General features: G+C 41.6%; 3 protein-coding genes across 5 annotated transcripts; 2 read left to right on the top strand and 1 right to left on the bottom strand.

Moving 5' to 3' along the window:
- Window positions 1-19: 19 nt before the first annotated feature.
- LOC128306833 (rho-associated protein kinase 1) lies at window positions 20-9340 on the bottom strand. The gene is made up of 11 exons (XM_053044454.1): window positions 9300-9340; window positions 9095-9240; window positions 7057-9024; window positions 6578-6726; window positions 6286-6507; window positions 5511-6212; window positions 5030-5316; window positions 4774-4958; window positions 4598-4709; window positions 4195-4527; window positions 20-4124 (listed from the first exon to the last, which is right to left on the bottom strand). Exons 1-11 carry the CDS (start codon window positions 9338-9340, stop codon window positions 4025-4027), a joined length of 4245 nt encoding a protein of 1414 aa, XP_052900414.1. The 3' UTR covers window positions 20-4024.
- Window positions 9341-12289: 2949 nt separating this feature from the next.
- On the top strand, window positions 12290-17052 carry LOC128306769 (sphingomyelin phosphodiesterase 4). Of its 3 annotated transcripts, none has more exons than XM_053044377.1 (8): window positions 12290-12381; window positions 12638-12734; window positions 12800-12879; window positions 12954-13170; window positions 13260-13362; window positions 13438-13675; window positions 13745-14912; window positions 16873-17052. In XM_053044377.1, the coding sequence occupies exons 2-8, from the start codon at window positions 12684-12686 to the stop codon at window positions 16876-16878; spliced, it is 1863 nt and encodes a 620-aa protein (XP_052900337.1). In that variant the 5' UTR covers window positions 12290-12381; window positions 12638-12683; the 3' UTR covers window positions 16879-17052. The 3 variants fall into 3 exon arrangements, with proteins under 3 accessions (XP_052900337.1, XP_052900336.1, XP_052900335.1); XM_053044376.1 differs by lacking the exon at window positions 16873-17052 and adding an exon at window positions 15935-16705; XM_053044375.1 differs by lacking the exon at window positions 16873-17052 and having other exon boundaries at window positions 13745-16073.
- A 1814-nt stretch (window positions 17053-18866) lies between these two features.
- On the top strand, window positions 18867-24122 carry LOC128306913 (RNA-binding protein FUS). The gene is made up of 4 exons (XM_053044577.1): window positions 18867-19441; window positions 21240-23110; window positions 23264-23502; window positions 23705-24122. Exons 2-4 carry the CDS (start codon window positions 21268-21270, stop codon window positions 24113-24115), a joined length of 2493 nt encoding a protein of 830 aa, XP_052900537.1. The 5' UTR covers window positions 18867-19441; window positions 21240-21267; the 3' UTR covers window positions 24116-24122.
- The last annotated feature ends 1101 nt before the right edge of the window (window positions 24123-25223 follow it).

Genomic DNA, 25223 nt, shown 5'->3' with positions numbered 1-25223 from the left:
GCCTAAGTTCTTTGTTTTGTTTATTATTACAAATTTTGCGGTTTTTAGGATCCCTACTTCCTTAAAAAACGCCAATTGCGTATTATTTGGAAGTCTGTACAGTTGGCAACATTTGGGGTTTTCTCACTCATACATTATTCCTTTTTTATATTGTCGGTTTGTATAATTCCTCTGATTCCATTGTTTTTATTTACATCTGGTAGTGGTTGCATCTGCCTTCTGATATGAATAGTACTTTCATTCGCTCCTAACTTCTGTTCTTGCAGTTGCAAATCGAGCAACGTATTCTGCTATAATAATGGTTATGATATAATTCATGTTTTGTAAATTTCGGGAAACGTGTTATAGTTAACCGTGCGAAATGTGTTCCGTTCCAAGGCACTTTTATGTTATAGCAGGGCACATGTTAAAACAGCATTTTTTGCTGGTTCATTCGCGCACTGCCTAATCCGGTAGTATCCATTTTTTCGTTCAAAATTAGACTACGTTTGACCTTTTGAAACTGTTCTAGAGCGCAACATACAGATTCGTTGTTTGTTACTTAATCTTCCGCCACCTGCTGATGCTCCCCCTACGATCATTCGATTAGATTAGCTCACTTATTACATATGGTATTTTCCCTACTTTCATATCGCCGTCCTTTGTTGTAAGCTATTTATACCTCTTGGAATAAAATGTTGCGAAAACTATATCTCCAACAATCCAACAGAATATACAAAAAAACAACAACAGTCTATTCTAGGGGGAACTTTTTCCATAGAATTATCATAGCACGAAACAGACAAATGCATTGATGTGCGAAAAATACCACATCGAGTCGTAAACTAAGTCGTAACTCAGCATCAGCCTTGTAAGGAATTTAGAATTCTCCATAACGTTTCCTCTGTATCTACAAAACTCTCATGTGGTTTTTAATATTGTTGGTCGATGTAGTTGCATTACTTTCTAACCGTTTATCGATTTTTCCCTGTGTTGTTTGTTAACTTTTGTAGAAAAAAATAATGTTATCTGCTTTCCTTTTATGTTAGAAGCAAATCCACTAATTCGTCTATGAATACTTCCGTTTCAAAATATACGACTCGCACGTGTTTGTTTTCTATTACTTATAATACGCCGGATTATATAGTTGTCCAATCCAACTCCCGGACAATACCGTCTAATGCAACTAAATGCAACTAATACTAGCGAACATTACTGATGTGCTATGTCACTGCTAATAAATCTGCTGTACTATCTGCAACTGTTGACTATTATTTAAAGACAAAAAGTTAACGATTTTTTTTACAAAACAAACACTTGTACACTTTCGTCATACAATCTTATCGAGGTTAATATTCCCTTTTTTCGGGTTGCAAGTATTGTTTTTGCTAAACGCAATTTTCCAGCAATGAATGGTCCTAGTAATAAAAAAAACAAATACAGCTAATACATTTTTTTACTGCGGAGTATCGCGGTGTTTACATACAGGAATGCAGCAGATGAACTTAGATACTGACAAAGGGCGGTTTTATAGAAAATGGATTTTATCGCAGTCGGTTTGGTCGTTTATGTATTCTCTTTAAACGTGTTTTCAGCAATCAGCAAACAGAATCCTTCAAAATGGCATTGGTTGGTGAGTTATAATGGGAAGTATTCACACCTGAATTAAATTATCGCGACAGGCAATAATTATTAATTTAATACTAGAATATCGGCTATGACCATTTGTTAAGAAGTATGCCTGTATGTCTTTGGCAACGCCAAAATTGGATGGTTTTGCGCGCGTTTAATTCATTTTTAGTTTAATACAGGGGTCGGCAAATGGCGGCCCGCGGGCCAAATCCTGCATTATCCTGACAATTTTGAAAGACCAAACAAACAACACAAGATCTCTTAATCACGACACTAGCAATGTATACATGCGTCTCATCATCGTCGTCAAATGAGTCATATTTGTCTACATTTTTCAACAAAATTTCTTTGGTCGTCTTTTCCCGACCAATTAATTCTTGGTCAGTCTGAAAGCTTACTTAGGTTGCTTGAACGCGAAGACCAGGTTATGCGGTAATGAAGACAGTTTGGATTCCCATATTCTGTTTAGTTATTGTTTCACGCACAAAACGAAACCTCAATGTAACGATTTTCGGTACCATGTGACAGTACTTGACAATGGCAGAGTTTGGTCAATTATTTCAAAATCCGACTGAGCAGCTTCATTTTGTCACATTCCGCAGATGTTCAAAGGATCGCAGATATTCAAAGCCAAGAAACATTGGATGGCATTATAGTAATATAAAAAAGTATAAACAATTAAAAAAGTATTGCGTACAATTTGGAACCATAATTTAAAAAAGAAGTACATGTACCAGCAGAACCGATACGCTTGGATAATTTAAAAGAAAATCTTTTCAAAGATTTTCTTATATCACCTGTGTCATATATCTAAACCCTTATTTAGAGTATCTGGCCCGCAGCTTCAGAATTGCTTGTACTATCTGGGCCTATTCGTGAAAGGTGTGCCGACCCCTGGTTTAAACAATTCACTTTTTTTAGAACGGCCAGGCCGTATCGACTTATTTTTACCTCGTAGCCGGTTAGTCAATCCTTGCTACAGGGGTTTGGTCCAGATGGGGGTTTTCCTTGGTCCTGTCGTGTGAAGACCGGCGCCGCTACCAATGCACCACGCCATTACTAGTAAAGCAAATTGCATGAAGAGAGATTGAAATAATAAGGTAATACAGTCGCAGGCTGTATGGTTCATTTATAACACTTTCGCTTGTTTGGAGGATGTTAACACTAATAATTACGAATTACGCATGATAAAAATTAATAATGATCCTTTTTTCATGCTTAATTGTATAATTGAAATTCGCAGATTAATTTCTGTACGCACACGGCGTATACGCGATTACAAGAGGACAAAAATATGGAACAAATGCAACATTTCGATCGCACATGGTGCATGGCTCTATTATCATATTGAAAGCAATGTTCGCTTTTAAAATGAAAAGTTGTGTAACGCTTGAGATCTGATGAATGCGAATAGTCAAAAGCTGTTGATCCTCACACTTGAGCAATTTAAAACTGAAAATTGGAAAAAACACTATCTTCACTATCACTTTATGTGTTTTTGTCCGTGGAATTGTTTTCCGTGTGCTAATATGAGGATCATGAACAACACAAAATTAGAATGAAATTAATTCATTTACAGAAGTCATTCGCATTACGCATTCACAACTATTGTCACACAAATCAAATAAATAAAATATTTCAATTACAACGAACAAATTATCGTTTGAAAAGTTATTGGCACGGTTTCCGGCGAACGTTACTCGATGAGTAACTGGATGGATCGATACATTGGTTTGTTTTTGCATTGCTCCATATAAAAGAAGGACAGCAGAGGGGATTAATTGCTTAATATGTTTGGAAATAAGAAAAATATCAAATAACTAAAAATTTGATACCTGTTCTAATTTAATAGGTTTTAAGCCTTTAAGGTGAAGACCTTTTTTGTTCAATTGACGCTTCACGCTGAATAATTCCTTAAACCCGTTTCAATGGTCTGGCAAGTTTTAGATAGATTTTCATTGCTTTTGTCAATTATGTAAATGACGATTCATCCTAAAAAATCCTAAAAAGACCAAAATTGGATTATTATTCATCCCAAAACACAGTCGGTGAAAACTATTTACCGACTGCAATGTAAAAAAACGATTTTGCACACCGTATGACACGGGTAATGATTTGCAACTGTAGTATTGAAGTTAGTTTAAAATTGTGGAAAACAAAAATTCGTATATGCTGTATAGCATACAAACTGGGGTGTGAGTTCATCACGAACGATTGCTCGTGAGCAATCGTTCGCCAGAAACCATGCCATTATCATTCAACGGACGGTTTGGAATGAAAGAATATCCGGGAAGTTAATAGAAAATATAAAAGATGCTTAAAGTACAGATATAAACGTAGCAATATTCGCAGCCAAATTATAATGCCATCAGACGGCACTGATCCGTATACTAATGGCGGTGTCTGTAGTTGATCACGGAGGCGATTGCTTTAGAGAAGCATTGGTTGGCAGAGTGGCTGATCGTTGTACTACGGTTGCCGAATTTGGTTTGTTATTTGATCGAGCAGATTGGCTGAAAAGATTCAAAAACTGAGCATTCCTATATAAAAAAAAATCATTCCTAGCAGACCGGCGCTTCTTACCTGGGTGAAACTTTCGTTGAATCCATATTTGTGCTGGAGTTACCTGATGGTAGATTGTTACCGTTGTTACCTAGACCACCGCCACCACCAACACTACTACCACCGGTCGAGCTGTTGGCACTTCCACCAAGCGTACCGACATTGTTATTCGAGTTAGCCTTATAGCCACTCTTTTGAATGCGCTTGGACAAACGGCTAACCCAACGATGTTGATCATCGTTGGAGGCAGCGAGCAACAGCATTTCACGTGCGTGATTTGGATCGTGATGCAGCTTACACGGTGCTAACGGGTTGTTGTTGTCCACATGCTCCTTGTGCAGCTTGAATCGGCAGCTAAAACGTTAAAAGTAGAAAAAGTAACGTGAAACCATTTGCATCAGCCGCACAATATTAGCAAGCTTACCGTTTGCATTCATATGCCGGCAGTGATTTGAACACGTGCCAGAGCGTCTTCTGGCACGAAGGAAGATCGCATGTCGTTGGAATATGGTAACTTATTTGGAGAAACTCGTGACCTACGTGCAACAAAACATGTATATAAGAGGGATAAATACTACTAACAGCCGCATACTAGCTTACCTTTGTACTGCAGCGTGAGTGGCTTTTCATCGCTACGCGAAGAAGCAACGTCCGATTGCTGCTGTTCATCTGGACGACGTGCCTCACCCTCGCCAGCATAAAGTAACTGGAAAATCCGCGGTATTTCTTTGGGATCGGCTCGAATGACGTCACCTTGCGTAACTGGACGTACATGAAACACCTTGCTGCAATGCGTGTAAAAAGAAAATAATGAATTAAGCGTCCAGTCAATGAAACGCATTACAGGTTATCACACCTCAGATCGATTATTAGCAATGGATCGCTTGTATTTTGTTTGTCCAGCTCTGAACTGTAGAAGATAATTCGTTTAGGAGAAACCACCACAAATTGGCGCTTCCATCCGTGACGCTTTATATTCTGTTTGTTCGGTACGCTTAACCAACCCTCGAAGATGGAGTCTTGATTTTCTTCCATCATGTCATTGTCAACAGAGGATAGTGATGCTGTCTCGATCAGTTTTATTTGCAGATGTTCGATCTCTGTCGCTTTGCAATCGATTTCCATCTGTAGCTTGGTTTTGATCTGAAAGAAAGGAAGGATAATGTTCCGTTTCATCGAAACAAGACATTAGATGGTGATAGGTTTCGTTTTTTTGTGCTGTGGTGTATCGTCGGAAATCTTCTCCATAGGTACGATCGGTTATGTAGTTTTGAGGCGTCGGCCACTTTTGCGACTGTCGCCCCAGAGAAGATAGCTATCTCATAAGTTATACATACATCTATTTCACGCGATAGTTGAGCGATGGTATCATTATGCTTCTGACACAATTCGTCATATTTGGCACGTTCGACTGACAGCTCTTGCTGCAGTCGCTTGTTCTCCTTTTCCTTCTTGCGAAGTTCTGCTGTCGAGTTGACTTTCATTTTCTGCTTGCTGGTCAAGTTGTTATCCTTCCGGTTCATAATTTCCGCCAGTTTATTCACCGCCTGCTGTTTCAGAATGGTTTCGTTCACCAACTTTGCTCGACACTTGTCCAGTTCTCCGAGTTCGTATTTAAGACGGTAGAGTTCCTCCTGTTGTTTCTTGCTTTGTTGCATCATATCCTCCAACTCGTACTCCTTGTTGCCCAGCGACTTCTTCAGTTCTGCTTCGACATCCTTCAGCGACGTAACCACTGCTTCTTTAGCCATCAGATCGTTACGATGTTTGGTAAGCAAATCCTTCAATTCCAATTCCTTCATTGTTTTTTCTTTCTCCAAATCTGTCACTGTTTCCTCGGCGATTGAACGTGCCAGTGCTTCTGTGTCGGCGCGAGCATTTGCTAACTGCAGCTGATGCATAATATTGCAACGTTCCTCGTCCAGTTTTTGCAGCTGACGCATACGATCCTTCATCTCTTCGCGCAACTCGTTGTATTGCGTTTTATACAATTTGGAAAAATACTGTTCTACCTCCAGCTGATCTTGGACTTCTTTCATCTGTGGATCAAGAGAGATAAAAAACGAATTTAAGCGCTGTGTGCAAACAAATCAAACAACACGTCAAACCTACCTGCAGAATATCCGTATTGTGCAGCTTTTTTATATTGGTCACATCTTCTTCCAGTTTCTTACGCGTATCACGCAATTGCTGCAGTTCCTTCTGTGACTGCATTTCCTTCGACTTCAGATGAGCGACCTCGGAACTTTGAAGGCTAATTTCGGATAGCAGGCTATTCTTTTTGCTCTGCTCCTGCTCCAACTGACTGTGTAAGGCAAGTACCTTTTCCGATTCCTTTGAAAAACAATTGTAAATCAAGATAAAACGCATAACCGCGTGGAGGTTTCTTGCATATAATTCATACCTGTCGATATTCGCCTTCAAGTTTTTGCAAACGCTGTTGAATCTGGCGATAGTCAACAGATAGCATGGACAGTTGACGTTCCTTTTCTTGTGAGTTTTGTTCGGCTTTCTGTCGGCCCAATTTTTCCTCTGTGAGTTTATTTTGCAAAGCTTTCCAGAAACGTAAAATATAAAAAAATGGTATAAGTTTTTTCCGTTATTTTAAATATCAGCGAAGTATAATAAAACCTTTTTTCTGCTTACTTGTATTTTATTACGTTTGACTTCTTCTTCTTTTTCTTTACCGGCACTACAACCTCAAGTGGTCTAGGCCTGCCATTTGCTTTATTTACCCGTAGCTGAATAGTCAGTCTTGCGTACGAGGGATTGGACCGGATGTGATTTTGGAACGGTCCGGTCGTGTAAACACCGGTGCCATAACCGAATGCACAACCGGACAACCCAACGTTTGATTTAAAGTCATCTAAAATAAGGACGTACCTTTTACTTCCTGCATGTTCGCTTCCTCGTTGTTCAACAATCGTGCCTTAGCCGTTTCCTGATGCGCCTGTACCTCCTGTTCGTAACGGCTTTGAACTGCCTTCAACTCACATTCCACCGAGGCATATTCTTTTTCCAGCTCCGAAATTCGATCGACAAGAGTACGATTGTCGGCAAACACCTGCTGCTCGCGAATCGAAATGCGCTCCATATCTGCACACATTGATTGCACCTTCACTTCGAGCTCCTTTTGCAATTCCATCCTCTTGATTCGCGTGTTCCGCTCCTGTGTTAGCTGGCTTTGCAGCTCCGTCATTTCCTGCTGTAGCATATCACGCATCGTTTGCAGTCCCAACAGCATTGACTGCAGATCGAGTGCCTTCTGTTCTGCATTGCTGCTTAACATTCGGAGCTCTGCGATCTGCTTTTTACATTTCTGGCCAGTCTCCACCTCTGCCTTGTACTTTTCTTGTACATCCGCCAGCTGCTTCTCGAGGGCACTGATTCTATCGGTATATTGTTGGAGATTGTTCATTTCGCACGTTCGCAGGTTTCGTTCTTCCTGTAGCCGCTGTTTTGTCTCTACTAACACGGTTTCGAGCTTTTTACGCGTTTCCTGCTCTCCGTCTGCTCGCCGTTGTACTTCACGGTAACTATGCTTCAACATAGTTAAATCTCGCTCGTACTCGTTTGCAAGGGTTTGAATATCTGATTCCCGTTTCGTTATAAGCTCAATCTGTTGACGAAGGGTACGTTCCTGTTTTTCTAGCGTTTCGACGGCCTGCTTCTCACGCTGCAGCATATTCTCTAGTCGCATCAGCTCAGCGTTATTTGACAGACGGTGGTGGTGTGCTTTTGCTACAGCTTCCTTATTGTCAGTGGTGTCCTCTGTTGAATCATTATCGTTATTTTCACCTTCGCCGCTTAGCAATTGATAGTCGGGCGAGTAGGTAAATCCAATGAATGGCAGATTATCGCCAACAAAAGTGGTTGGCGTGGGAAAGTTAGGGCCAACGCTGTTCTTACGGTCAACTTCGACAAAATTGCGCGTATCGTCGTCACCGCTTAACTCGGGCACTACTGGCGGTACCGAATCGCGAACATTCTCAAACGTCCAGGTATCGTTCACAAAGAACGGATGTGACTTGATCTCCTCCACACTGTGCCGACCGAGCCGCACCGTACGATCCGTCAGGAAGCCTTTAATCAGCGATTTAGCATTCTCGCTCATCGGGGCATTGTCCGGAAATTGAAGGCAATTTTTAAAATCCATAATCTTACTGTACGTTCCTACCAGACTGTCGGAGAAGAAGGGCGTATCACCGATCAAAATTTCATAAAGAAAAATGCCCACCGACCACCAGTCGCACTCGCGCCCATAGCCGTCCGTAATTCCCTGAAACTGCAATACCTCCGGGCTAATGTAATCCGGCGTTCCGACTGCATTCGACGAACGCACCAACCCATCGCTGTCCATACGCATGCATGTACCAAAATCTGCTAGCTTGAGGTGACCGTACTTGTCCAACAGCATGTTGTCGGGTTTAACGTCCCGATGGATGAAACCCATCTGGTGGATCGTGTCCAGGGCCAACACAACTTCCATCGTGTAGAACAGTGCCCACTTTTCCGGTATCTCGTAAACATTCATCAGCCCTACGATGTCACCGCCGGGCATAAAGTCCATTACCATGTACAGAAATTTTGCATCCTGAAAGGCAAAATGCAACTTGACGATCCAATCGGAGTTTGCATTTGCCATAATGTAACGTTCCTCCCAAAAGAATGCCGTATCGGAACGTGTAATCATTTCGTACTTGGACAAGCGTTTCATTGCGTACACCTGTTTGGTGCTTTTGTGTCGTACTAGCAACACCTTACCAAATGATCCACGTCCGATGAGTTTGATGAAAGTGAAATCACTCGGATTCATCCGTAAGGTGGTGATGTCACGGGCCAAATTCTTGACTAAGGATGAGAATAAAAAAAATTACCGTTAGTGTCTTACTGTGTAGCGATCGGGTGCTTGATTCCTTACATCGTTTGATAAATGTTTCGATGTTCTTAACTATCTTCACATTATCATGATCACAGTCCGCGACTAGCGCGGTCAGTGTATCTAGCAGGCAATCGATGTTGCCCATGCTTGTCGGGTCACGAATTTTCTGCTCCAGGGACATTAATCTGCAGATAAAAATATGGATTGAATGTTGAATCTTATAACTACCGGATCCACTACTTACCGTGCCCTACGAGCCTCGTCCATTGGTTTCTTACTGGACATGATGTTTGTGTGTGTGTGTGTGTGTGTGTGTGTGATTTTAATTTTGCTTTACATTTGATTAACCACCTAGCTGATCGTTACTTCTCCTAGATCGGATTTACATGCAACAGTAATTCAACACACACACACACTTACAGCACCAACAGTTTGGCGGAAAAGTTGCTATTATCGTTGTTTGTTTCCACTATTCCAAACCATATATATACACATATATATTTCCTTTTGTTTCTTAAAATCGCATCTATCTACCTTTCAGGTATACTTGATAGCGAGTTCCACTTGTTGATGATCTATCACAACTCCATTCAGCCCTAGCGGTGCATTCGATACAATCACTGGCGGTCGTACATCTAGAACACTGTGTTTTAGTTCTTTCTTAGTAGGCAATGCTTGTTAACGTTACAGGATGTCCAGGATTGTAATACATTCCATGTTCGGACGCAGTCCTTGTAAACTCTTTCTTTCTCACTTGGTCACTCCCGCTCTTTCTTACTTTATCGCACCACGTTTGTCTTATTCTTTCATTCCTGGTACTGTTACTGTTTCCGATGAATCTCCACTCGTTTCTTTCTGCGCCAAATTTTCGGCGATGACGAACGCGAAATACACAAAACTATCAGCACACTGTTTAGCACTTAGCTATTAACGTGCCGATAGACACGGTGGGCATAAACAGAATCGACGAATTAATTTGCCAAACGATAGGAAAGCCAAAATCCACAACCATCAAGTAATTTCCAGTACGCCTCCCTTTCTCAGTTTAGATAGATACGACTCTAAAGCCGGAAAGGCGAACTTCTTGGTTATTGCGAGAAAACACGTCCCACCGAAGTGCAGGTAATGCGATAGAGAAAGAACCACTGGATAAAGCAAAGTATGCTGCGATAAACTGAAATTGCGACACAAAAAACAGGAGCAGAAACATTTAGATTCTCAACCGATGACACTACCGCAGCATTTCACTGCTTCCTCTTTTCTTCTTTTTTAAGACTGTTGCTTTTTCATCTGTCATCGAACTGTCAAAAACGAATGAGCGATGCGTAATCGACACATTTCAATTTGGCTGCTTACAATATCGTACGAACGGGTTTGGAGTAAAGTTTAAAACTAGTATCCATCAGTTTTTTTAACTATAGGTATTGTAAATATTTAACAAGCATTACATTCAACTGTCTCTTAGCAATTTTATCTTTGCAGGAATGAAAAGAAGAAAATTGAAATTCTGTACGATGAACTGGTATAATTGGATAGCGACAATCGACGCACAATGTTTGATCGACGGACATTACAGTTCTGCAGAAGAAAGAAATTTGATATATAATAATTTTCTAGTGCTTTGAACTTGCCATATGACAAAAATTCTATTAAAAACTAAATTCTAAATTTGCTACTTTACAAGAAGATGGTAATGTCAACATTGACTTTTAGGAAATTTCTATTTTCAATAGACCTTGGTCTCGGTCCAAAATTGGTATAAAAAGGATGTTCATGGCATCTGACAGACTGCCATCTTGAAATTCAATTTGAGAACTGCAGTCGATGTTTGTTTACCATCAAAAGCTGCACACACAGTACTAGTGCAGTTGAAGAACGCGTTCGTACAGGTAAAAAATCTTTTCATTTCAAAAAAATCTAAAATTTCATCCTTCACCACATAACCTGATCGCACATATTCTGATATTTCCCTTCGAAATAACCGCACACCTTGTGAGCATTCTCAGTATGGCCTTTGGGAGCCGGTAGAGCGCTCTGAAGTTCAGATTTCTTGTCTTGATTTATCATTTTATCCCTAAAAAGATGCATTCAAAACAAAAAAAACCATTTGAAGTTGAAGTGTAACATTTAGAAAGAGTATGAGAAACCCTGGACCAAACCTACTTCCACTGTCATTCGCTTTCACCCGCAATACCCAGGTAACTGTTCTGTCATGTTGAAAAATGTCAATTTGCTCTAGATAACTTTACATTCTATATTCATATACCTTGGTCAATAGGGCGCTTCCCGGCCAGCATAATTGGAGATTTTGTAAGCATGTGGTGAATTTGCCGGATTACATAGTTAATGCGAGAAGCTCAAGCTCTCTCGGAAAATGCATGGGGGGCTCTCGCGCGTATTTTTTCTCCCGTGAGCTTTTATTTTCTTTCAATGTGTTCGTGCACGCGGATCGAGGGTGATGAGTAACAGTGTGTGTTGTGTAACTGTGAACTACAACACTGTACACGCGATCGATGCGGACGAACGGAGGCACATAAATAAGGACGAAAACAGCATGATCCTGGCCGTAGATGTACCCATAATTATCACACTATCAGACAATAAAGTCAATACACGAGTGATTGGTAATGCTAAATGAGATCATACGGAAATAATCACTATTTCAGAACAAAAACAAAACACCAACTATGTTTAGATGCATAAAAAGAGAGACGGAGATGCATAAAAAGAAAGAGTTTAGAGAGATTCCTAACTCCAATATCAATGCGATTGCCGAAGCAATCACGGAGTTTAGGAAGAAAACAAACATTACACATTTAAGGCATTGCAAAAACAGGCATACAAACTCTTCCACTCTTTAAAAACAGCACCCGTTAGCAGACCGCAAATGCGCATCACTTGGAAACTGTCGCGTATAGTTGGTATACATGCACAGATCGAAAATGTTCTAACCCTACACACGTCCGTCCAGGACTGGACCTTGCTATGATGGGGTGAGGAAGATGGTCGCTTTAGCTTAGTGCGCCGGCTTAATGCGGGAGCAGGATCGCTGCGATGAAGGACAATGCGAGAAGGAGAGAATTCGAGTGTGTATGCGCTTTACTCGCGAAAACCGCTATTAGTTTACGTACACATTCAACTGCCTCTTGTCTTTTCACGGCGTCGCGCGTTATTCACCCAAGATTGTTTGGCCTGTAAATCACACTTTATTTTACTCTCATTGTTTGTCGGGTTGCCAAGAGGGAATAGTGTCACTTGCCAGTAGGGTACTTTGGTTCACATAAATTTGGTTGAAGCTCGCTTCAAACAACTTCATTTTTTTCTAGGTAATATCATCACAGCCGGTTGTTCTATAGCGCACATTATTGTTCTAAGGATTTCCGTTCGTTTGTGTTAAACTGCAAGCTGAAATTATATGTTAACCAAACATTTTGGTCATATTCTGGATAGTGTTTGTAGGGACTTTGGCAGCCGCACTTGTGAATGTTTTGTTTATTGGTAGCATCCCATCAGCGTAGCACCATTGCATTCCGGTTCCGTACAATCTTCTAATTATTATTTGTGATATTACTTTTTCAATAGTTATTGATGATTTGTGATTATCCATCATACGTATCTCCGCTTGGCAATGTATTCCTCGAAACCTTTGAATATTAACATGCGAATGAACCCTCATGTGGTAAGATACTCTGCTGTCGTTATTATGGAAGCAACACTGACTATATTTTCAATTATTATTTACAGTACTGTCGTTTTACAGAAGTACTACGACATCCGCTAGTGCAACGATGTGAAGAATTAAGCCAAATATTTGAACATGAAAGGTAAACATGTGCACATTCATTGCAACCAAGTTGCCTTATGACCTTATGACTTTGTTTCCTTCCACCACGTCCAGCATTCACAATTTGTACGACATATTTCCAATGCTTATTAACTCGATCTTCGATCTAAACGGCCCAGGATGGAATCTTCGTAAGATAACACGCGAGAATGCACGGTATGAGTTCGAGTTGTTGCATGATTTTTTCTCTCCCTTGCGAGGTCCAATGATCCGGCTCTGCTATAAGATAATGGAAATAAGCAGATATGAAGTGCCTATTAGAAATTTGCCGGTAAATGTGAATCTTTTCAACTGTTCGATCGACTAGCCCGTATGTGTGCAAACAACTTCGGACTTATTGTTTGTATTTTTTGGTGACAGATTAAAATGCAGCATATGCTAGTTGCCGGTTTATATCCACCATTCTATTCAAACCGCGTTAGGATCGATCCGTTTCGACGACGTGCCGTTGCATTAGTGCTAAGTAAGTAACATACAGATGCAGATATATTATTTGTACGCAGCATATGCTAATGTGATGGTATTTCTCTGCTTTCAGATTCGTTTGAATATTTTCTGATCAGTTTCGCTTTGTACGGTATAGTTCCATTGCGTAATTTGTACCCAAATATTGCAGCAAACAGTGTAGAAAATAGTCGTAGTGAAACAATTTATTTGATTCTTGCGGCGGATCTTTTCATCGTTTCTGTGCCGAGCCATCCGGACGTATACCTGTTAGCGCCGGAAGTTGCCCCAATGCGACCAGCACCACCTATAACGCGATCCAAGAAAAAAAAGTAAATTTATTTCTTATTTGAAAATATCTGGCACATATAAAAAATTTTATATTTTTTTCTTTTATCTAGCCAAAAAGATTCTACAAAACCGCTGAAATACTTGCTTCCCCAGCGACTATTCATCCAAGCTCCTGTGGTAAAACCACATCGGGTAGACGCAATAGCGGAAGCTTTCCATTGGCGCGCTGAGGGTGTAATTTACATCTTGGCTGACGTTTGGCTCGGAACGGAGGTTAATGAATCGGAAATCATGCCAGATATCGATTTGGTGCGGTATGTGCGAATACTGGTCAAGCAACTCCATGGATTTTCTAACTGTACTGAAGTGGGCACGAACACCCAGATAGAGATGTTGCGTCGCGACACGGAGGGTTTAATTGTACCGCGTATTACAGTTTTTCTACGTTATTTGTTCATGCTTTGGCCCCTCGATCAATCGTTCATGGACGTTTTAGAGCTGTGGCTCAGTTATATCCAACCCTGGCGCTACATCGATGGAAAGCCCCGTAATCGCGAATATGACGAGCCAATAGATTCCCAATACAATGGATTCATCGCGTGCAACCTAAACGTGTACAGCGAAATGTTCGTTTGGCTGATGCTGCGAATAGCGGCGAGTGATGAACCAATTCAGCGTTACACCATGCTATTGTTCCGCACTTTAAAAGTATTTGGTCAAGGCAATCTGCTTCAGCTGTTACGTCAGCAAAATGAACGACAATCCAAGATAAAGATGGATTCAAATACCGTTGCTAACATATTACCAGTGAAGCGAGAAAAATTCGAACTTATTACCTACCCGTTTGATGATTTTCGCCCTAACCTTATTCGACACGAGGCCCTGCTGATACCGATGTTCACGGAACAGGTACAGATCGCTCTTGAAACTATTACGGGAAATATTTGTACTCGTATACTCGACAATCGATCTGTGTTGGCAGAACTAGCCATCGAAACCGAATTTGCGCGTCAATCGTGGACGCGATGGATGCCGTTAACATTTATCCGACGCTTACAGTATGAACGTACGGCAGCAGAATTGAGCGAGGAACAGCGTCGGCTTGAATTCGCGGTGCAAATTCTTCAAGAGAGCTTCTTCATAGTACCAGTGTACAAAGAACGTGAACCTACCCCGACACACAAATTGTCTCTATCGGATCCCCTGAGAATCGGTGACGATGCGATCAAACCGGTCGCTAGTAGTGAGTGCAAGTTTTTGGTGCGCTTTCTATACCAGGTAAGCTTAAAGCTAAATGTAATGTTTGGTGAAGATATGAAACGAATGTGGGATCAAGGTGGATTAATTGGGAGAGTTGCACGGAGGACTCTGGAAGCGCCATCTACGATAGCCAATTTTGCCCGTATGCCTATATGTACCCAGGGCTCAAAAACACTGGTGTTCACGGATGTGGGACCACGCATCAATTTACGCTTTCTAGCTTCGTACACGTCGATAGTAATCATCTGTTGCTCGTTCTTGCTCGGATATATTTTCTTCGGTGCACCGAGCTTCGGCTTTATAGCTTTGTTACTTGTGGCGTTTCTGTATGTACTTGTAAAACCAGAGAGCGACCTTTTTCGTCAACGTTTACACTTATAATACGTATTTGATTAAGTTTCAGCTAAGTTTTAGAAACGGAATATGGATGTGGTTGTACTTTGCAGAAAAGTACTATCATTCCCCGAGTTACGCTAATAATGCGTGCTAAAGAAATTCGCGTACCTCGAATTTTCGCCTAAGTCGATTAAAAGGATCGTATTACGAACGTCGTACTAAAGAATCCAATACTTATTTATACGTATTAATATTATAATACGATTTATAAGTATTATTACAAATCGTGTTATGCGTATTACAAAACAATCACAATTTGTACATCAATGTACACAATTTCTCAAATATAACATTAGTTTTCAACTTATTTTAATGTAATATTTGTAAAAATCGTCTGAATCGCTGAACATATTAAGTGCAGCGAAGGAAGTCGACTTTGTAACTTTGAAGTACAAACGAAATTGCACCATGATTTGACTTACGCGGAAATTCGAGTTACGCGGGTGATTACGGGGTTATAGCGGTCCATTATAATAGCATATCTCGGGGACTGCCTGTATTTGAAGTTTGACATATTAGAAATTGAAATCCAAGATCTTGCATTCGGGTAACTCGGATAATACAACTCGGACTGTACAATAATTTTATGTTAAGCTGCATAATACAACTAAAACTTAACTCTGTCAACCACTATCATATTCCAGGCTACTGGCTTTGGTACTTTGGCTACTGGTAGCCAGAAAGTTTGGATGCATATTTTTGAAAACGTAAGCCAATATCAATGCAACGTTCTAATGAGAATCAATTTAACTTTTCAAGTTTACTCTGCTATTAATATGACGCCTTCACTCAAAACCGTTTTTATTTAGAAAATTAAATCAGAATAATAACTCAGGTGATAGATAATCGTGAATTACTCCCACCAAACAAATTTCAAGTCAATCGGATTCCTAGAACCAGAGGAATAAGCAATCATAATCGGTTTGGCTACCCGGGTAGCTGGTTATCTGGAATAGTGTTAAAGAAACAAACAACGGCCATAAAAAAAACAAACCCAATACCGAAATATCAGATTCTATAGCGCCGTTCAGACGTATGTAGAAAAACGCGCAAACGAAGCGCAAACGCTGTCAAGCGGGCCGGTCGCGCTCGGAATCGTTCAACATACGTGTGAACACCTTTTTTTGGTCGCGCCACTCAAACGATTAGAATTTGAAACGGGTGGATTTTGACCGTTGATTTTTGTTATTTTTTGTTTTGATCTTGGATGTTTTGATGTCGCGCTTCCATTTTTCCTGCAATGCACGTTCGGGCGCGACATACGACAGCGTTCGCGCTTTGGTCGCGCGTGTTTCTACGCACGTTTGAACGGCGCTCAAGTAATGCCATTCTCTCGATGGTGAAAGATAATGGATCTAAAAGAAAGTAAATACATCGTTAAGCATAAGGTCGAATAAAATGTCAAAATGCGATTTAAAAAACCTAGATAATATTTTTCTTTTCTGTCTATAGTGTTGGTTGGTTAGTTTTTTTCTATCTATCTTCTTGTTCGTAGTTTTGTTTGATCTGTGATTTGTTTGGTTTGCGTAACTTTGGTTTCTAATTTGTGTTTATTATCTTTCCTTTTTTCTTCTACATTTAGCTTTGACACGAAACGCGAACCCTAGGGAGAATTGAGTGAACTAATAGGTTGGGAAGTTTGTCAGGCCAACGTGAGAACAATAAGATCCAGCTTATTTTAATGTAATCTTTCTAAAAATCGCCTGATCCGTTTGCCTAAATTAAATACAGAGAAGGAAGTCGACTCTGTGACTTTGAGGTATAAACGAAATTGCACCAGGATTCGACTTACGCGGAAATTCGAGTTACGCGGATTTTTTCCGGGTTATAGCGGTCCGCTATAATAGCGTATCTCGGGGACTGCCTGTATCTCCGAATCCGCGTATACGAGGAACCGCGTATCTCGGGGACTGCCTGTATTTCACATCTTCGGGTGTTCACACGAGAGCATCGCTCGTATCAAAGTGGGTAAAGAGACTAGGTGGGCTCATAGCTCTTTTCAGAAGGCCATTTTTAAATACCCATTTGACGTTTCGCGTTACGGTATCCGTGCACAGTTGTTTTTGTTTTGATTGTGTTGCCTGAAGCTCTTCCTGCAAATTTGAATCAATAATTTCTGTTTCCCAAAAAATTGAGAGATTTATAATCAACAGTATTCTGCTCCTTCCCTACTCTTTGCGAGTTTATTTTTCAGTTCAATAAAGGTGTCCAGCTTCCTGAGCCGTGTGTGAACAACGGGCAGCCAACTTCGAAGTAATTTCGGACCGACAACTGATTGGCATAGGTCCTAAACAGCCGTATTGACAGCAGCTCGTAAAAGTGGGACGGTTTTTCTCCGGCATAAACGAAATAGATCACACAATCACGTAATGTCCGTCGTTACCAAACAGGTTGCCAACACGGTTCATATGCGTTTCGTGGTTCTCCAGGATCGTAAAACTTTTTACGTATGACGCCGCGATGTGCGGGCTCGTTATCTAAATAATCTAATGGACTTCGCACAGCCTTGATACTCGTAGATATCCAGTACCGTACCGCGAACTGTCAAACCATTTCAACTTTTTTTTCATAGCGCGGTTGTCAAATCGTTAGGGATGAGCCCACCTAGTCTCTTTACCCACTTTGTCTACGAGTATCAAGGCTGTGCGAAGTCCATTAGATTATTTAGATAACGAGCCCGCACATCGCGGCGTCATACGTAAAAAGTTTTACGATCCTGGAGAACCACGAAACGCATATGAACCGTGTTGGCAACCTGTTTGGTAACGACGGACATTACGTGATTGTGTGATCTATTTCGTTTATGCCGGAGAAAAACCGTCCCACTTTTACGAGCTGCTGTCAATACGGCTGTTTAGGACCTATGCCAATCAGTTGTCGGTCCGAAATTACTTCGAAGTTGGCTGCCCGTTGTTCACACACGGCTCAGGAAGCTGGACACCTTTATTGAACTGAAAAATAAACTCGCAAAGAGTAGGGAAGGAGCAGAATACTGTTGATTATAAATCTCTCAATTTTTTGGGAAACAGAAATTATTGATTCAAATTTGCAGGAAGAGCTTCAGGCAACACAATCAAAACAAAAACAACTGTGCACGGATACCGTAACGCGAAACGTCAAATGGGTATTTAAAAATGGCCTTCTGAAAAGAGCTATGAGCCCACCTAGTCTCTTTACCCACTTTGCTCGTAGATATCCAGTACCGTACCGCGAACTGTCAAACCATTTCAACTTTTTTTTCATAGCGCGGTTGTCAAATCGTTAGGGATGAGCCCACCTAGTCTCTTTACCCACTTTGCGAGCCGCATTCGGCAGTTGCGGCATAGTTTGGATTTTTGCATGACATTGACAGAAGGCGGCAGACTGTGCCATAAACCGACTTGTCAAGCTGTATGTGTAGTTTGGCTGTAAGGATAGCTTCATGCAGGTGCAGAAATCAATTGAATAATGTAACTTTACTGGATCAACATTACAGTACGCATTGTCCGTGCTTTTCAAATAACCGAGGTCGACCATCTCCAAACGCGTCTCCCAGGGCTCATCTGTACTCTTCCGAGCAGACCAAATTACGTTTAATTTAACTGACTGAGTAACTAAAAAATAAGTGACACAAAGAAAATTTTCAGCGTCAGAGCGGCCAAACGTGCGGCTAATTTTCTTGCATTTTCTGAATGTACACGGGCCGTCATCGTTTTGGGCCTTTAAAGTTCGTACTGTAGGGTGTGCAAAAAGGGCTTTCTTGCCTCCATTGCCCATAACTCCGCTATAAAAAAGGAATCCGATTTTCGTTTTGCTTTCTTCTATTGGGTCCGTTCTTCAGCAACACCCATACGTGTATTCATACGGGACTAGATGTTTAAGGCGAAAGCTAAGTCTTATAATTGAAAATTAAAGTGAAAATAGGAAAGATTTAGTCGACCGGGTAATACGGATTGGCACACAACTTCCGGCTCTACCACGATTGCACACCATATAAACGGAAATACGAACAAAAGAGGTAAACTTCGCTCACCGGAAAACTACGGAAGCTGCAAGTAACGATCCGCGCGGGTTTTATTTTACGTTACTTCCGTTCTTCCTTCCGGCCTCCGTATCATCTGCTTTACCATCGCTTCCAGTATCTGAATTCTGCAGTCAAAATCTTCTATCAGGTCAGTAAACTTTGTTATCCCTATCCCCAACAACCATATTCTTATTTCCTTATTAACCTTATTGCTATCATTTCTTTCTGTATTTTAATGTTGGAATGCATTTGATGCTTGGTACTACTTTCAACATGTCAAAATTAATTCCTTTCCTGACGCAGGGTAGTTCTATTTTCCTTTGTAAGTAATTTGCAAGCTTAATTCTATGCTCAAGGTCCCGAAGTAATGGTGCGTTTGACAGCGTGAGATTCAGTTATACACGCTTCATTATTTTGCTGGCATTTTTCTTGGACGCTTCTATTTTTTTCACGGCAAATGTGGATACCATCCTACCGATCCTCTTTCTCTTCTAAGACCTGGACAAAGACAAGGTTCTTTGCACAGTTTTTGCACATGGTGTTTTAGGTTAGGTTTTGCTTTGCGGGTCTGGCCGTTGGTGGGTAATCAAAAAGGGAAAAGTGAGGCGCAGGTAGGGACCACCTGCCCTATTCCCCAAAGGTGCCTGTCTCGAACATAAAGGAATATTTTATTTGAGTCTCTACGTGCTTTAACGCATCAAACAAGAACAAGACTGTGAGATTTCATTCCTCTATATGAGAGAATGAGACAAATATTATAGTATTTCACTGATACACATACACAAAAGAGGTGCGTAAATATGGCTTGCTAATAGAAACTTCACCGCCAATGAAGAATGAGCTTACGCACACTTTTATACTAGTCTGGTGTATGTATTCATTTTCTAGGTACACACTTATCCAAACGCCTCTCTGAATTCTACAAACATGCACACACACTAACATGCCTTACGCTCATTCATGTGTGTGAAGGCGTTCGTAGGAATATGTCGGCAAAAGATGTCCCAAGATTTAGCCAATTGCTTCACTTCCGGCATGATTGTGCTGGACATTATTTTTCTTCCATTGTCCCGCATTGCATTTGCCTATATGTTTTCCACATAACATAAAAAAGTATATTTTATACTTTAGTGGCGCTAAAACGGTTCGAACAAGCAGACAAACAGTTACCGACAGAACTCTTTCGTAACTGTGGAGGCATGTGTTTCAATTTCTGTCTAAAAGTTAGTTTTGCGAATAATGAAATCCCCATAGAGATTAAAATCTTCCAATTTGAATCTTTAGCATGGTTTAGACTCTCCAAATCATTTTTCATCGCATTTCATCAAGTACCAGTAGGAAAAGTCGCGCGGGAGAAAAATGCAACCTTGTCAATTTTCACGCTTATAGAACACAGCAAAATTACAATAGTAGAGAATTTTCAGGTGTAGTAGTTTTTGTTAGTAGGGACATTTGATAATTTCCAAACAATCAAAGTATTACACCTGTATTGTAACCATATTGGACTGAGTGAAAAAGAATAAATAGCAAAATTTAGGATAAGCTAAAAATGTAAACATATATATTAAATAAATTTTAAACATTGCTGCTTTGCACTGCTGATTGCACTGTTTAGATAAAACGTCTGTTTCTCGGAAAAAAAAACGTGTGTACTCAAAGGCGAATTAAACTCATCACGAATAATAATTATGGCCGAATAATGTTAGTCTGCGGTATGTCGAAACATGGGCTTTAGTATTATTAATATTATTTTTGAATAGCATGCTGACTATGTACTATTTATATTTTCGATTATCTTGATATTTATGAAAATTCATATAAAGACTCGCGGTGCACTTTCATCTCAGGAGTCTATCCTTATAAAGAAACAATTCTTTTGCTCTCGTTCGAACTCACAGTAATGATGTTGTTTTTTTTTATCTTTTTGCGTGTTTGCCACTGCACAGTCCGAACCTATTCTACGCTACCCCTGCCATGGTGATGGATGCCCAACCCTCGCCGCAGAATGTCGGCCGAGAATTTGTCCGCCAATACTATACGCTACTGAATAAAGCGCCCGATTTCCTGCACCGCTTCTACAACAGTTCGTCGAGCTTTGTGCATGGTGGACTGGACGCGAAAAGTCAGGATGCAACACTCGTGATCGGCCAGAAGCAGATTCAAAATAAAATCCAGCAGCTTAACTTCCGTGACTGCCATGCCAAGATAAGCCAAGTGGATTCCCAAGCAACACTTGGCAATGGAGTGGTGGTACAGGTCACCGGAGAGTTGTCCAACGATGGTCAACCGATGCGACGCTTCACGCAGACGTTTGTGTTGGCCGCGCAATCGCCGAAAAAGTACTACGTGCACAATGACATCTTTCGCTATCAGGATGTTTACTCGGATGACGACATGGACGATGCGTGTGACCGTGCGAACGGTGGCACGGACGAGGATGGGCTACATCCGCTTGGCACGGACGGTACCGACCCAGCTGCTTTGGTCGTCGGTGAGACGCAGATGGGGACTGGACCTGGCAACACTACCAATGCAACTGGATTGGTGGGTGTCGGTGTACATGGCCATCCGACGCAACCGGGCCAGCCACCTGTGCTAGGGTCGCAAAACGCTCCGCAAGCGCTGTACTATCCATCGAATGTAATCAGCTCGTCTGGGGCTGGTTTGCTACCGGGGGTAACTACTTATGGTGCACCACCATCAGGCGCTCAAAATCAACCAGCTTCCCAGCAGCAACCAACGCATCAGCCGTCCCAACAGCAAGCTCCCCAGCAGCTGAACGGACTGCATGAAAGCTTGTTAAAGAATGTGGGTACACCTGAGGGTGCCACGGCTGCTGCCGTCGCCGCAGTACTACTCTCGTCGTCCGCCGATCCGCAGGGGCTGAAGTCCAAGATCGACCAAACGCCAATGGGTGTACCTGGTCATCTGCTCCCCGGTCAGCAGCAGCAACAACATCAATCTCAAATTAATCAAACTCAACCACCAACCACCAATCAACTCGGCCTAGTTCAGTCGCAACAGCAATTACCGCTGCAACAGGCACCGCAGACCCAGCAGCAACAACCGAACCGTCATCAACTATCCGCATTAAACGATACAGACTCTGTTTCGCTAACTTTAGGTGAATCAACGGCTACTGCAACGGGTGGTGTCGGGTCTGCTTCTCACGCGGAGGTGCTCTCTTCCAACGATCTGGACAAAAAGCAGCAGCAACATAAATCCCATCAGCAGCACTCGCATTCACAGCAGTTGCATCAGAAGCAGCAGCTTGGTTCCGGCAATGTTGGTTTCGGCAAACAGCAACAACAGCAGCCCGTATCACTTGAACCAAAAACATACGCCAACCTTGTCAAATCGGGTGTAAGCTCTTGTACACCGTTGAGTTTTGCCTCCGCTATACAGGCATCGCTGAGCTCACTTAACTCATCTCAACAGTCTTCGCAATCTGGCGGTCAGCAGCAACAAACGCAACAGCAGCAGCAGCAGTCGCATCAACAGCAACACCAGAGCTACAGTTCCAATTCGGGTAGTAACAGACAGCAACAACAGCAGCGGGATATTCTATCACCAACACCCGTAGGTGGTGTTAACCAGAACACTTCGACTAACGGTAGTGTTGGTAATAAGTATGGTTCCGACAGACAGGATGATCGAGGCACGCTCGGCAACGGAGGCATGTCCCAGCAGCGATCTCAGCAGCAGCGCTCAATTCGCAGCAATGGCACCAGTAGTAACTCAATGGGGGGTGGCGGTCTACGACAACAGGACAACCGACAGTCATCATATTCGCGACAAAACTACAATGACAGTGACGGTACGTTTCAATTTTGGCACATGTCTGTTTACGTATCCAACCGATTTCTTTACTCCACCAATCTTCATGTAGCCCGTCACATTGAACAGTTATGCGCTCGTATTGAATAGTTATGAGTAATACAAATTTTTAATACTATTACTACTCTTTCAGATCGCCGCCAAGGCTCATCCTCGCAGTTTGGCGACAACCATCAATTGTTCCTTGGTAATATACCGCACCACGCCACAGAGGAAGAATTGAAAACGCTGTTCAGCAAATTCGGCACCGTTGTAGATCTTCGCATTATGTCAAAATCGGTTCAAAAAATGCCAGGAGTACGCACGCCGCCTCACTATGGTTTCATTACGTATGAAGATCCGACATCAGTTCAGAACTGTCTTGCTAATATGGTATTTTGCAGTATTTTGTACTATATATACACGAAATATGAAAAAGTTAAATTAATATATTATATTCACACTGTATATATATATATTGAATTAGCGAAGAAAAATGTTTGCTTCCATCACAGACGTTTGAAGGCGCAATGCTAGAAGCAAACCAGATGTTCGGTTAGAACGTGCTTCTAATTGATCTTGTTGTATTTTTCAGCCGCTCTATTTCCCCGAAAATTCCCCAGACGGGCATAAGCTAAATGTAGAGGAGAAGAAAACAAGAGTTCGCGGTCCAGGCGATGGCAGTGGCCGAATGAACAGCGGTGGTGGAGGACTAGGCAACGCCAACTCAAATGGTCCCCGCTCAGGCGGTACTGGTTCCGGTCAGTCCCGAGCACCAGGTGGACAGGGTGGCGTATCCTCGAACAGGGGTAGTGGTGGAGGCGGTGGTGGTACTGGCCAACGCAGCCTAGGTGGTAACGTCGGTGGAGGCGGCAACGGTGGAAATCGGGGCAACAGTGGTAGCTACGGTCAGCGCTCCGATCGAGGAAACAATGTAGGTAACAGCCAACGTTCCGTGGGAAACACAAATGGTATCAGTAACCGTGGCTTTGGATCAGGGTACTAAAGGCTATACGGGTCCCGTTCAAAAACTACCGTTCAACTGAATAGAAGTGAAAAACAGAAATTACTTTGGTACCGGTACCATCGATTCAAATTTCATCAGACAAAACTGTATCGCTGGAACCACCAAAAAAGAAATCCTAAGGTTCCAACAAAAGAAACAGCAAGTGCTTGAGTTTATTAATGAAACTAAGGAATTCTTCACGGTATGCTAGTGCAGAAAAAATGAACGGGACAAGGAAACCCAATGAGTATCGTTCCCTGTTTATATTCTGCTGGGGAAAAAATTATGACCATTTAGAGCAAACAAACATCAATGATACTAACATACAAGAACATACAACAAGAAATAGCGGTTCTTATCTTCTTTCTATTTTTCTTCTGGAGACGTAATGATCCGCTAGATTACATCTATCATATATTGGTATATGTACTAGCTTTATTCTTTCACCGTGTAGCCGGACGGCGTAGTCCCCATCGCCTTCATAGAAAAAGAAGATTATGTTTTTATTATACTTCTATTGCATTCGTTTTGTACACAACATGGACTTAATTTGGAAAATTGTCATCATAATTCATTCGCTGAACACGTTGCAACACTAAACGAACAGAGTCATGCTATAACTGCTTCATTGAAAATGCGACAATTTGTTGTAGTGCATGGGATGACAAAAGTTTCACCAGTCCTGAGAAACTGTAGATCTGAAACTGATCGCTACTTACCGAAGGAGACAGTGGAGAGGGACAGAACTGACACAGACTAGTAGCAGACAACCTTAGGATACTAATGCATCCAATACGCAATGATTTTCTCATTTCCCGAACAACCAATCAAATTCCAACAAAGAAAAAACAAACAGTCGTTTCCAGTTGATACGATCATATGAAATAGCAACACAACACAACATGTAAGAGCTATGAAACTATAATTATTAATAGTTCCGGGATGCACGTCAAACAAACAGGGAAAAGGCTAGAGAAGGCGTGAATAGGGAGAGAGAGAGAAGGAGAGAGATAGGAAGAGAGATAGGGAGAGAGAGAGAGAGAGAGAGAGAGAGAGAGAGAGAGAATAACAGTAAGATAAACTATGCTAAAAAATAAATGTCAAATAA

The sequence above is a fragment of the Anopheles moucheti genome, chromosome X, assembly GCF_943734755.1.
Source record: "Anopheles moucheti chromosome X, idAnoMoucSN_F20_07, whole genome shotgun sequence".
Taxonomy (NCBI): Eukaryota; Metazoa; Arthropoda; class Insecta; order Diptera; family Culicidae; genus Anopheles; species Anopheles moucheti.
The sequence above is the reverse complement of the archived record's forward strand: the minus strand, read 5'-3'. Positions and strand labels throughout refer to the sequence as shown.

Coding starts and splice junctions, on each gene's coding strand:
- LOC128306913 (XM_053044577.1), top strand. CDS start 21,268: ATGGTGATGGATGCCCAACCCTCGCCGCAGAATGTCGGCCGAGAATTT. Junction 23,111..23,263: donor AAACTACAATGACAGTGACG/GTACGTTTCAAT, acceptor CTACTCTTTCAG/ATCGCCGCCAAGGCTCATCC. Junction 23,503..23,704: donor AGAACTGTCTTGCTAATATG/GTATTTTGCAGT, acceptor TGTATTTTTCAG/CCGCTCTATTTCCCCGAAAA.
- LOC128306769 (XM_053044375.1), top strand. CDS start 12,684: ATGTATTCCTCGAAACCTTTGAATATTAACATGCGAATGAACCCTCAT. Junction 12,880..12,953: donor CAAATATTTGAACATGAAAG/GTAAACATGTGC, acceptor CACCACGTCCAG/CATTCACAATTTGTACGACA. Junction 13,676..13,744: donor ACGCGATCCAAGAAAAAAAA/GTAAATTTATTT, acceptor TCTTTTATCTAG/CCAAAAAGATTCTACAAAAC.
- LOC128306833 (XM_053044454.1), bottom strand. CDS start 9,340: ATGTCCAGTAAGAAACCAATGGACGAGGCTCGTAGGGCACG. Junction 9,025..9,094: donor CGAAACATTTATCAAACGAT/GTAAGGAATCAA, acceptor TCTCATCCTTAG/TCAAGAATTTGGCCCGTGAC. Junction 6,727..7,056: donor GAACATGCAGGAAGTAAAAG/GTACGTCCTTAT, acceptor GTTTCTGGAAAG/CTTTGCAAAATAAACTCACA.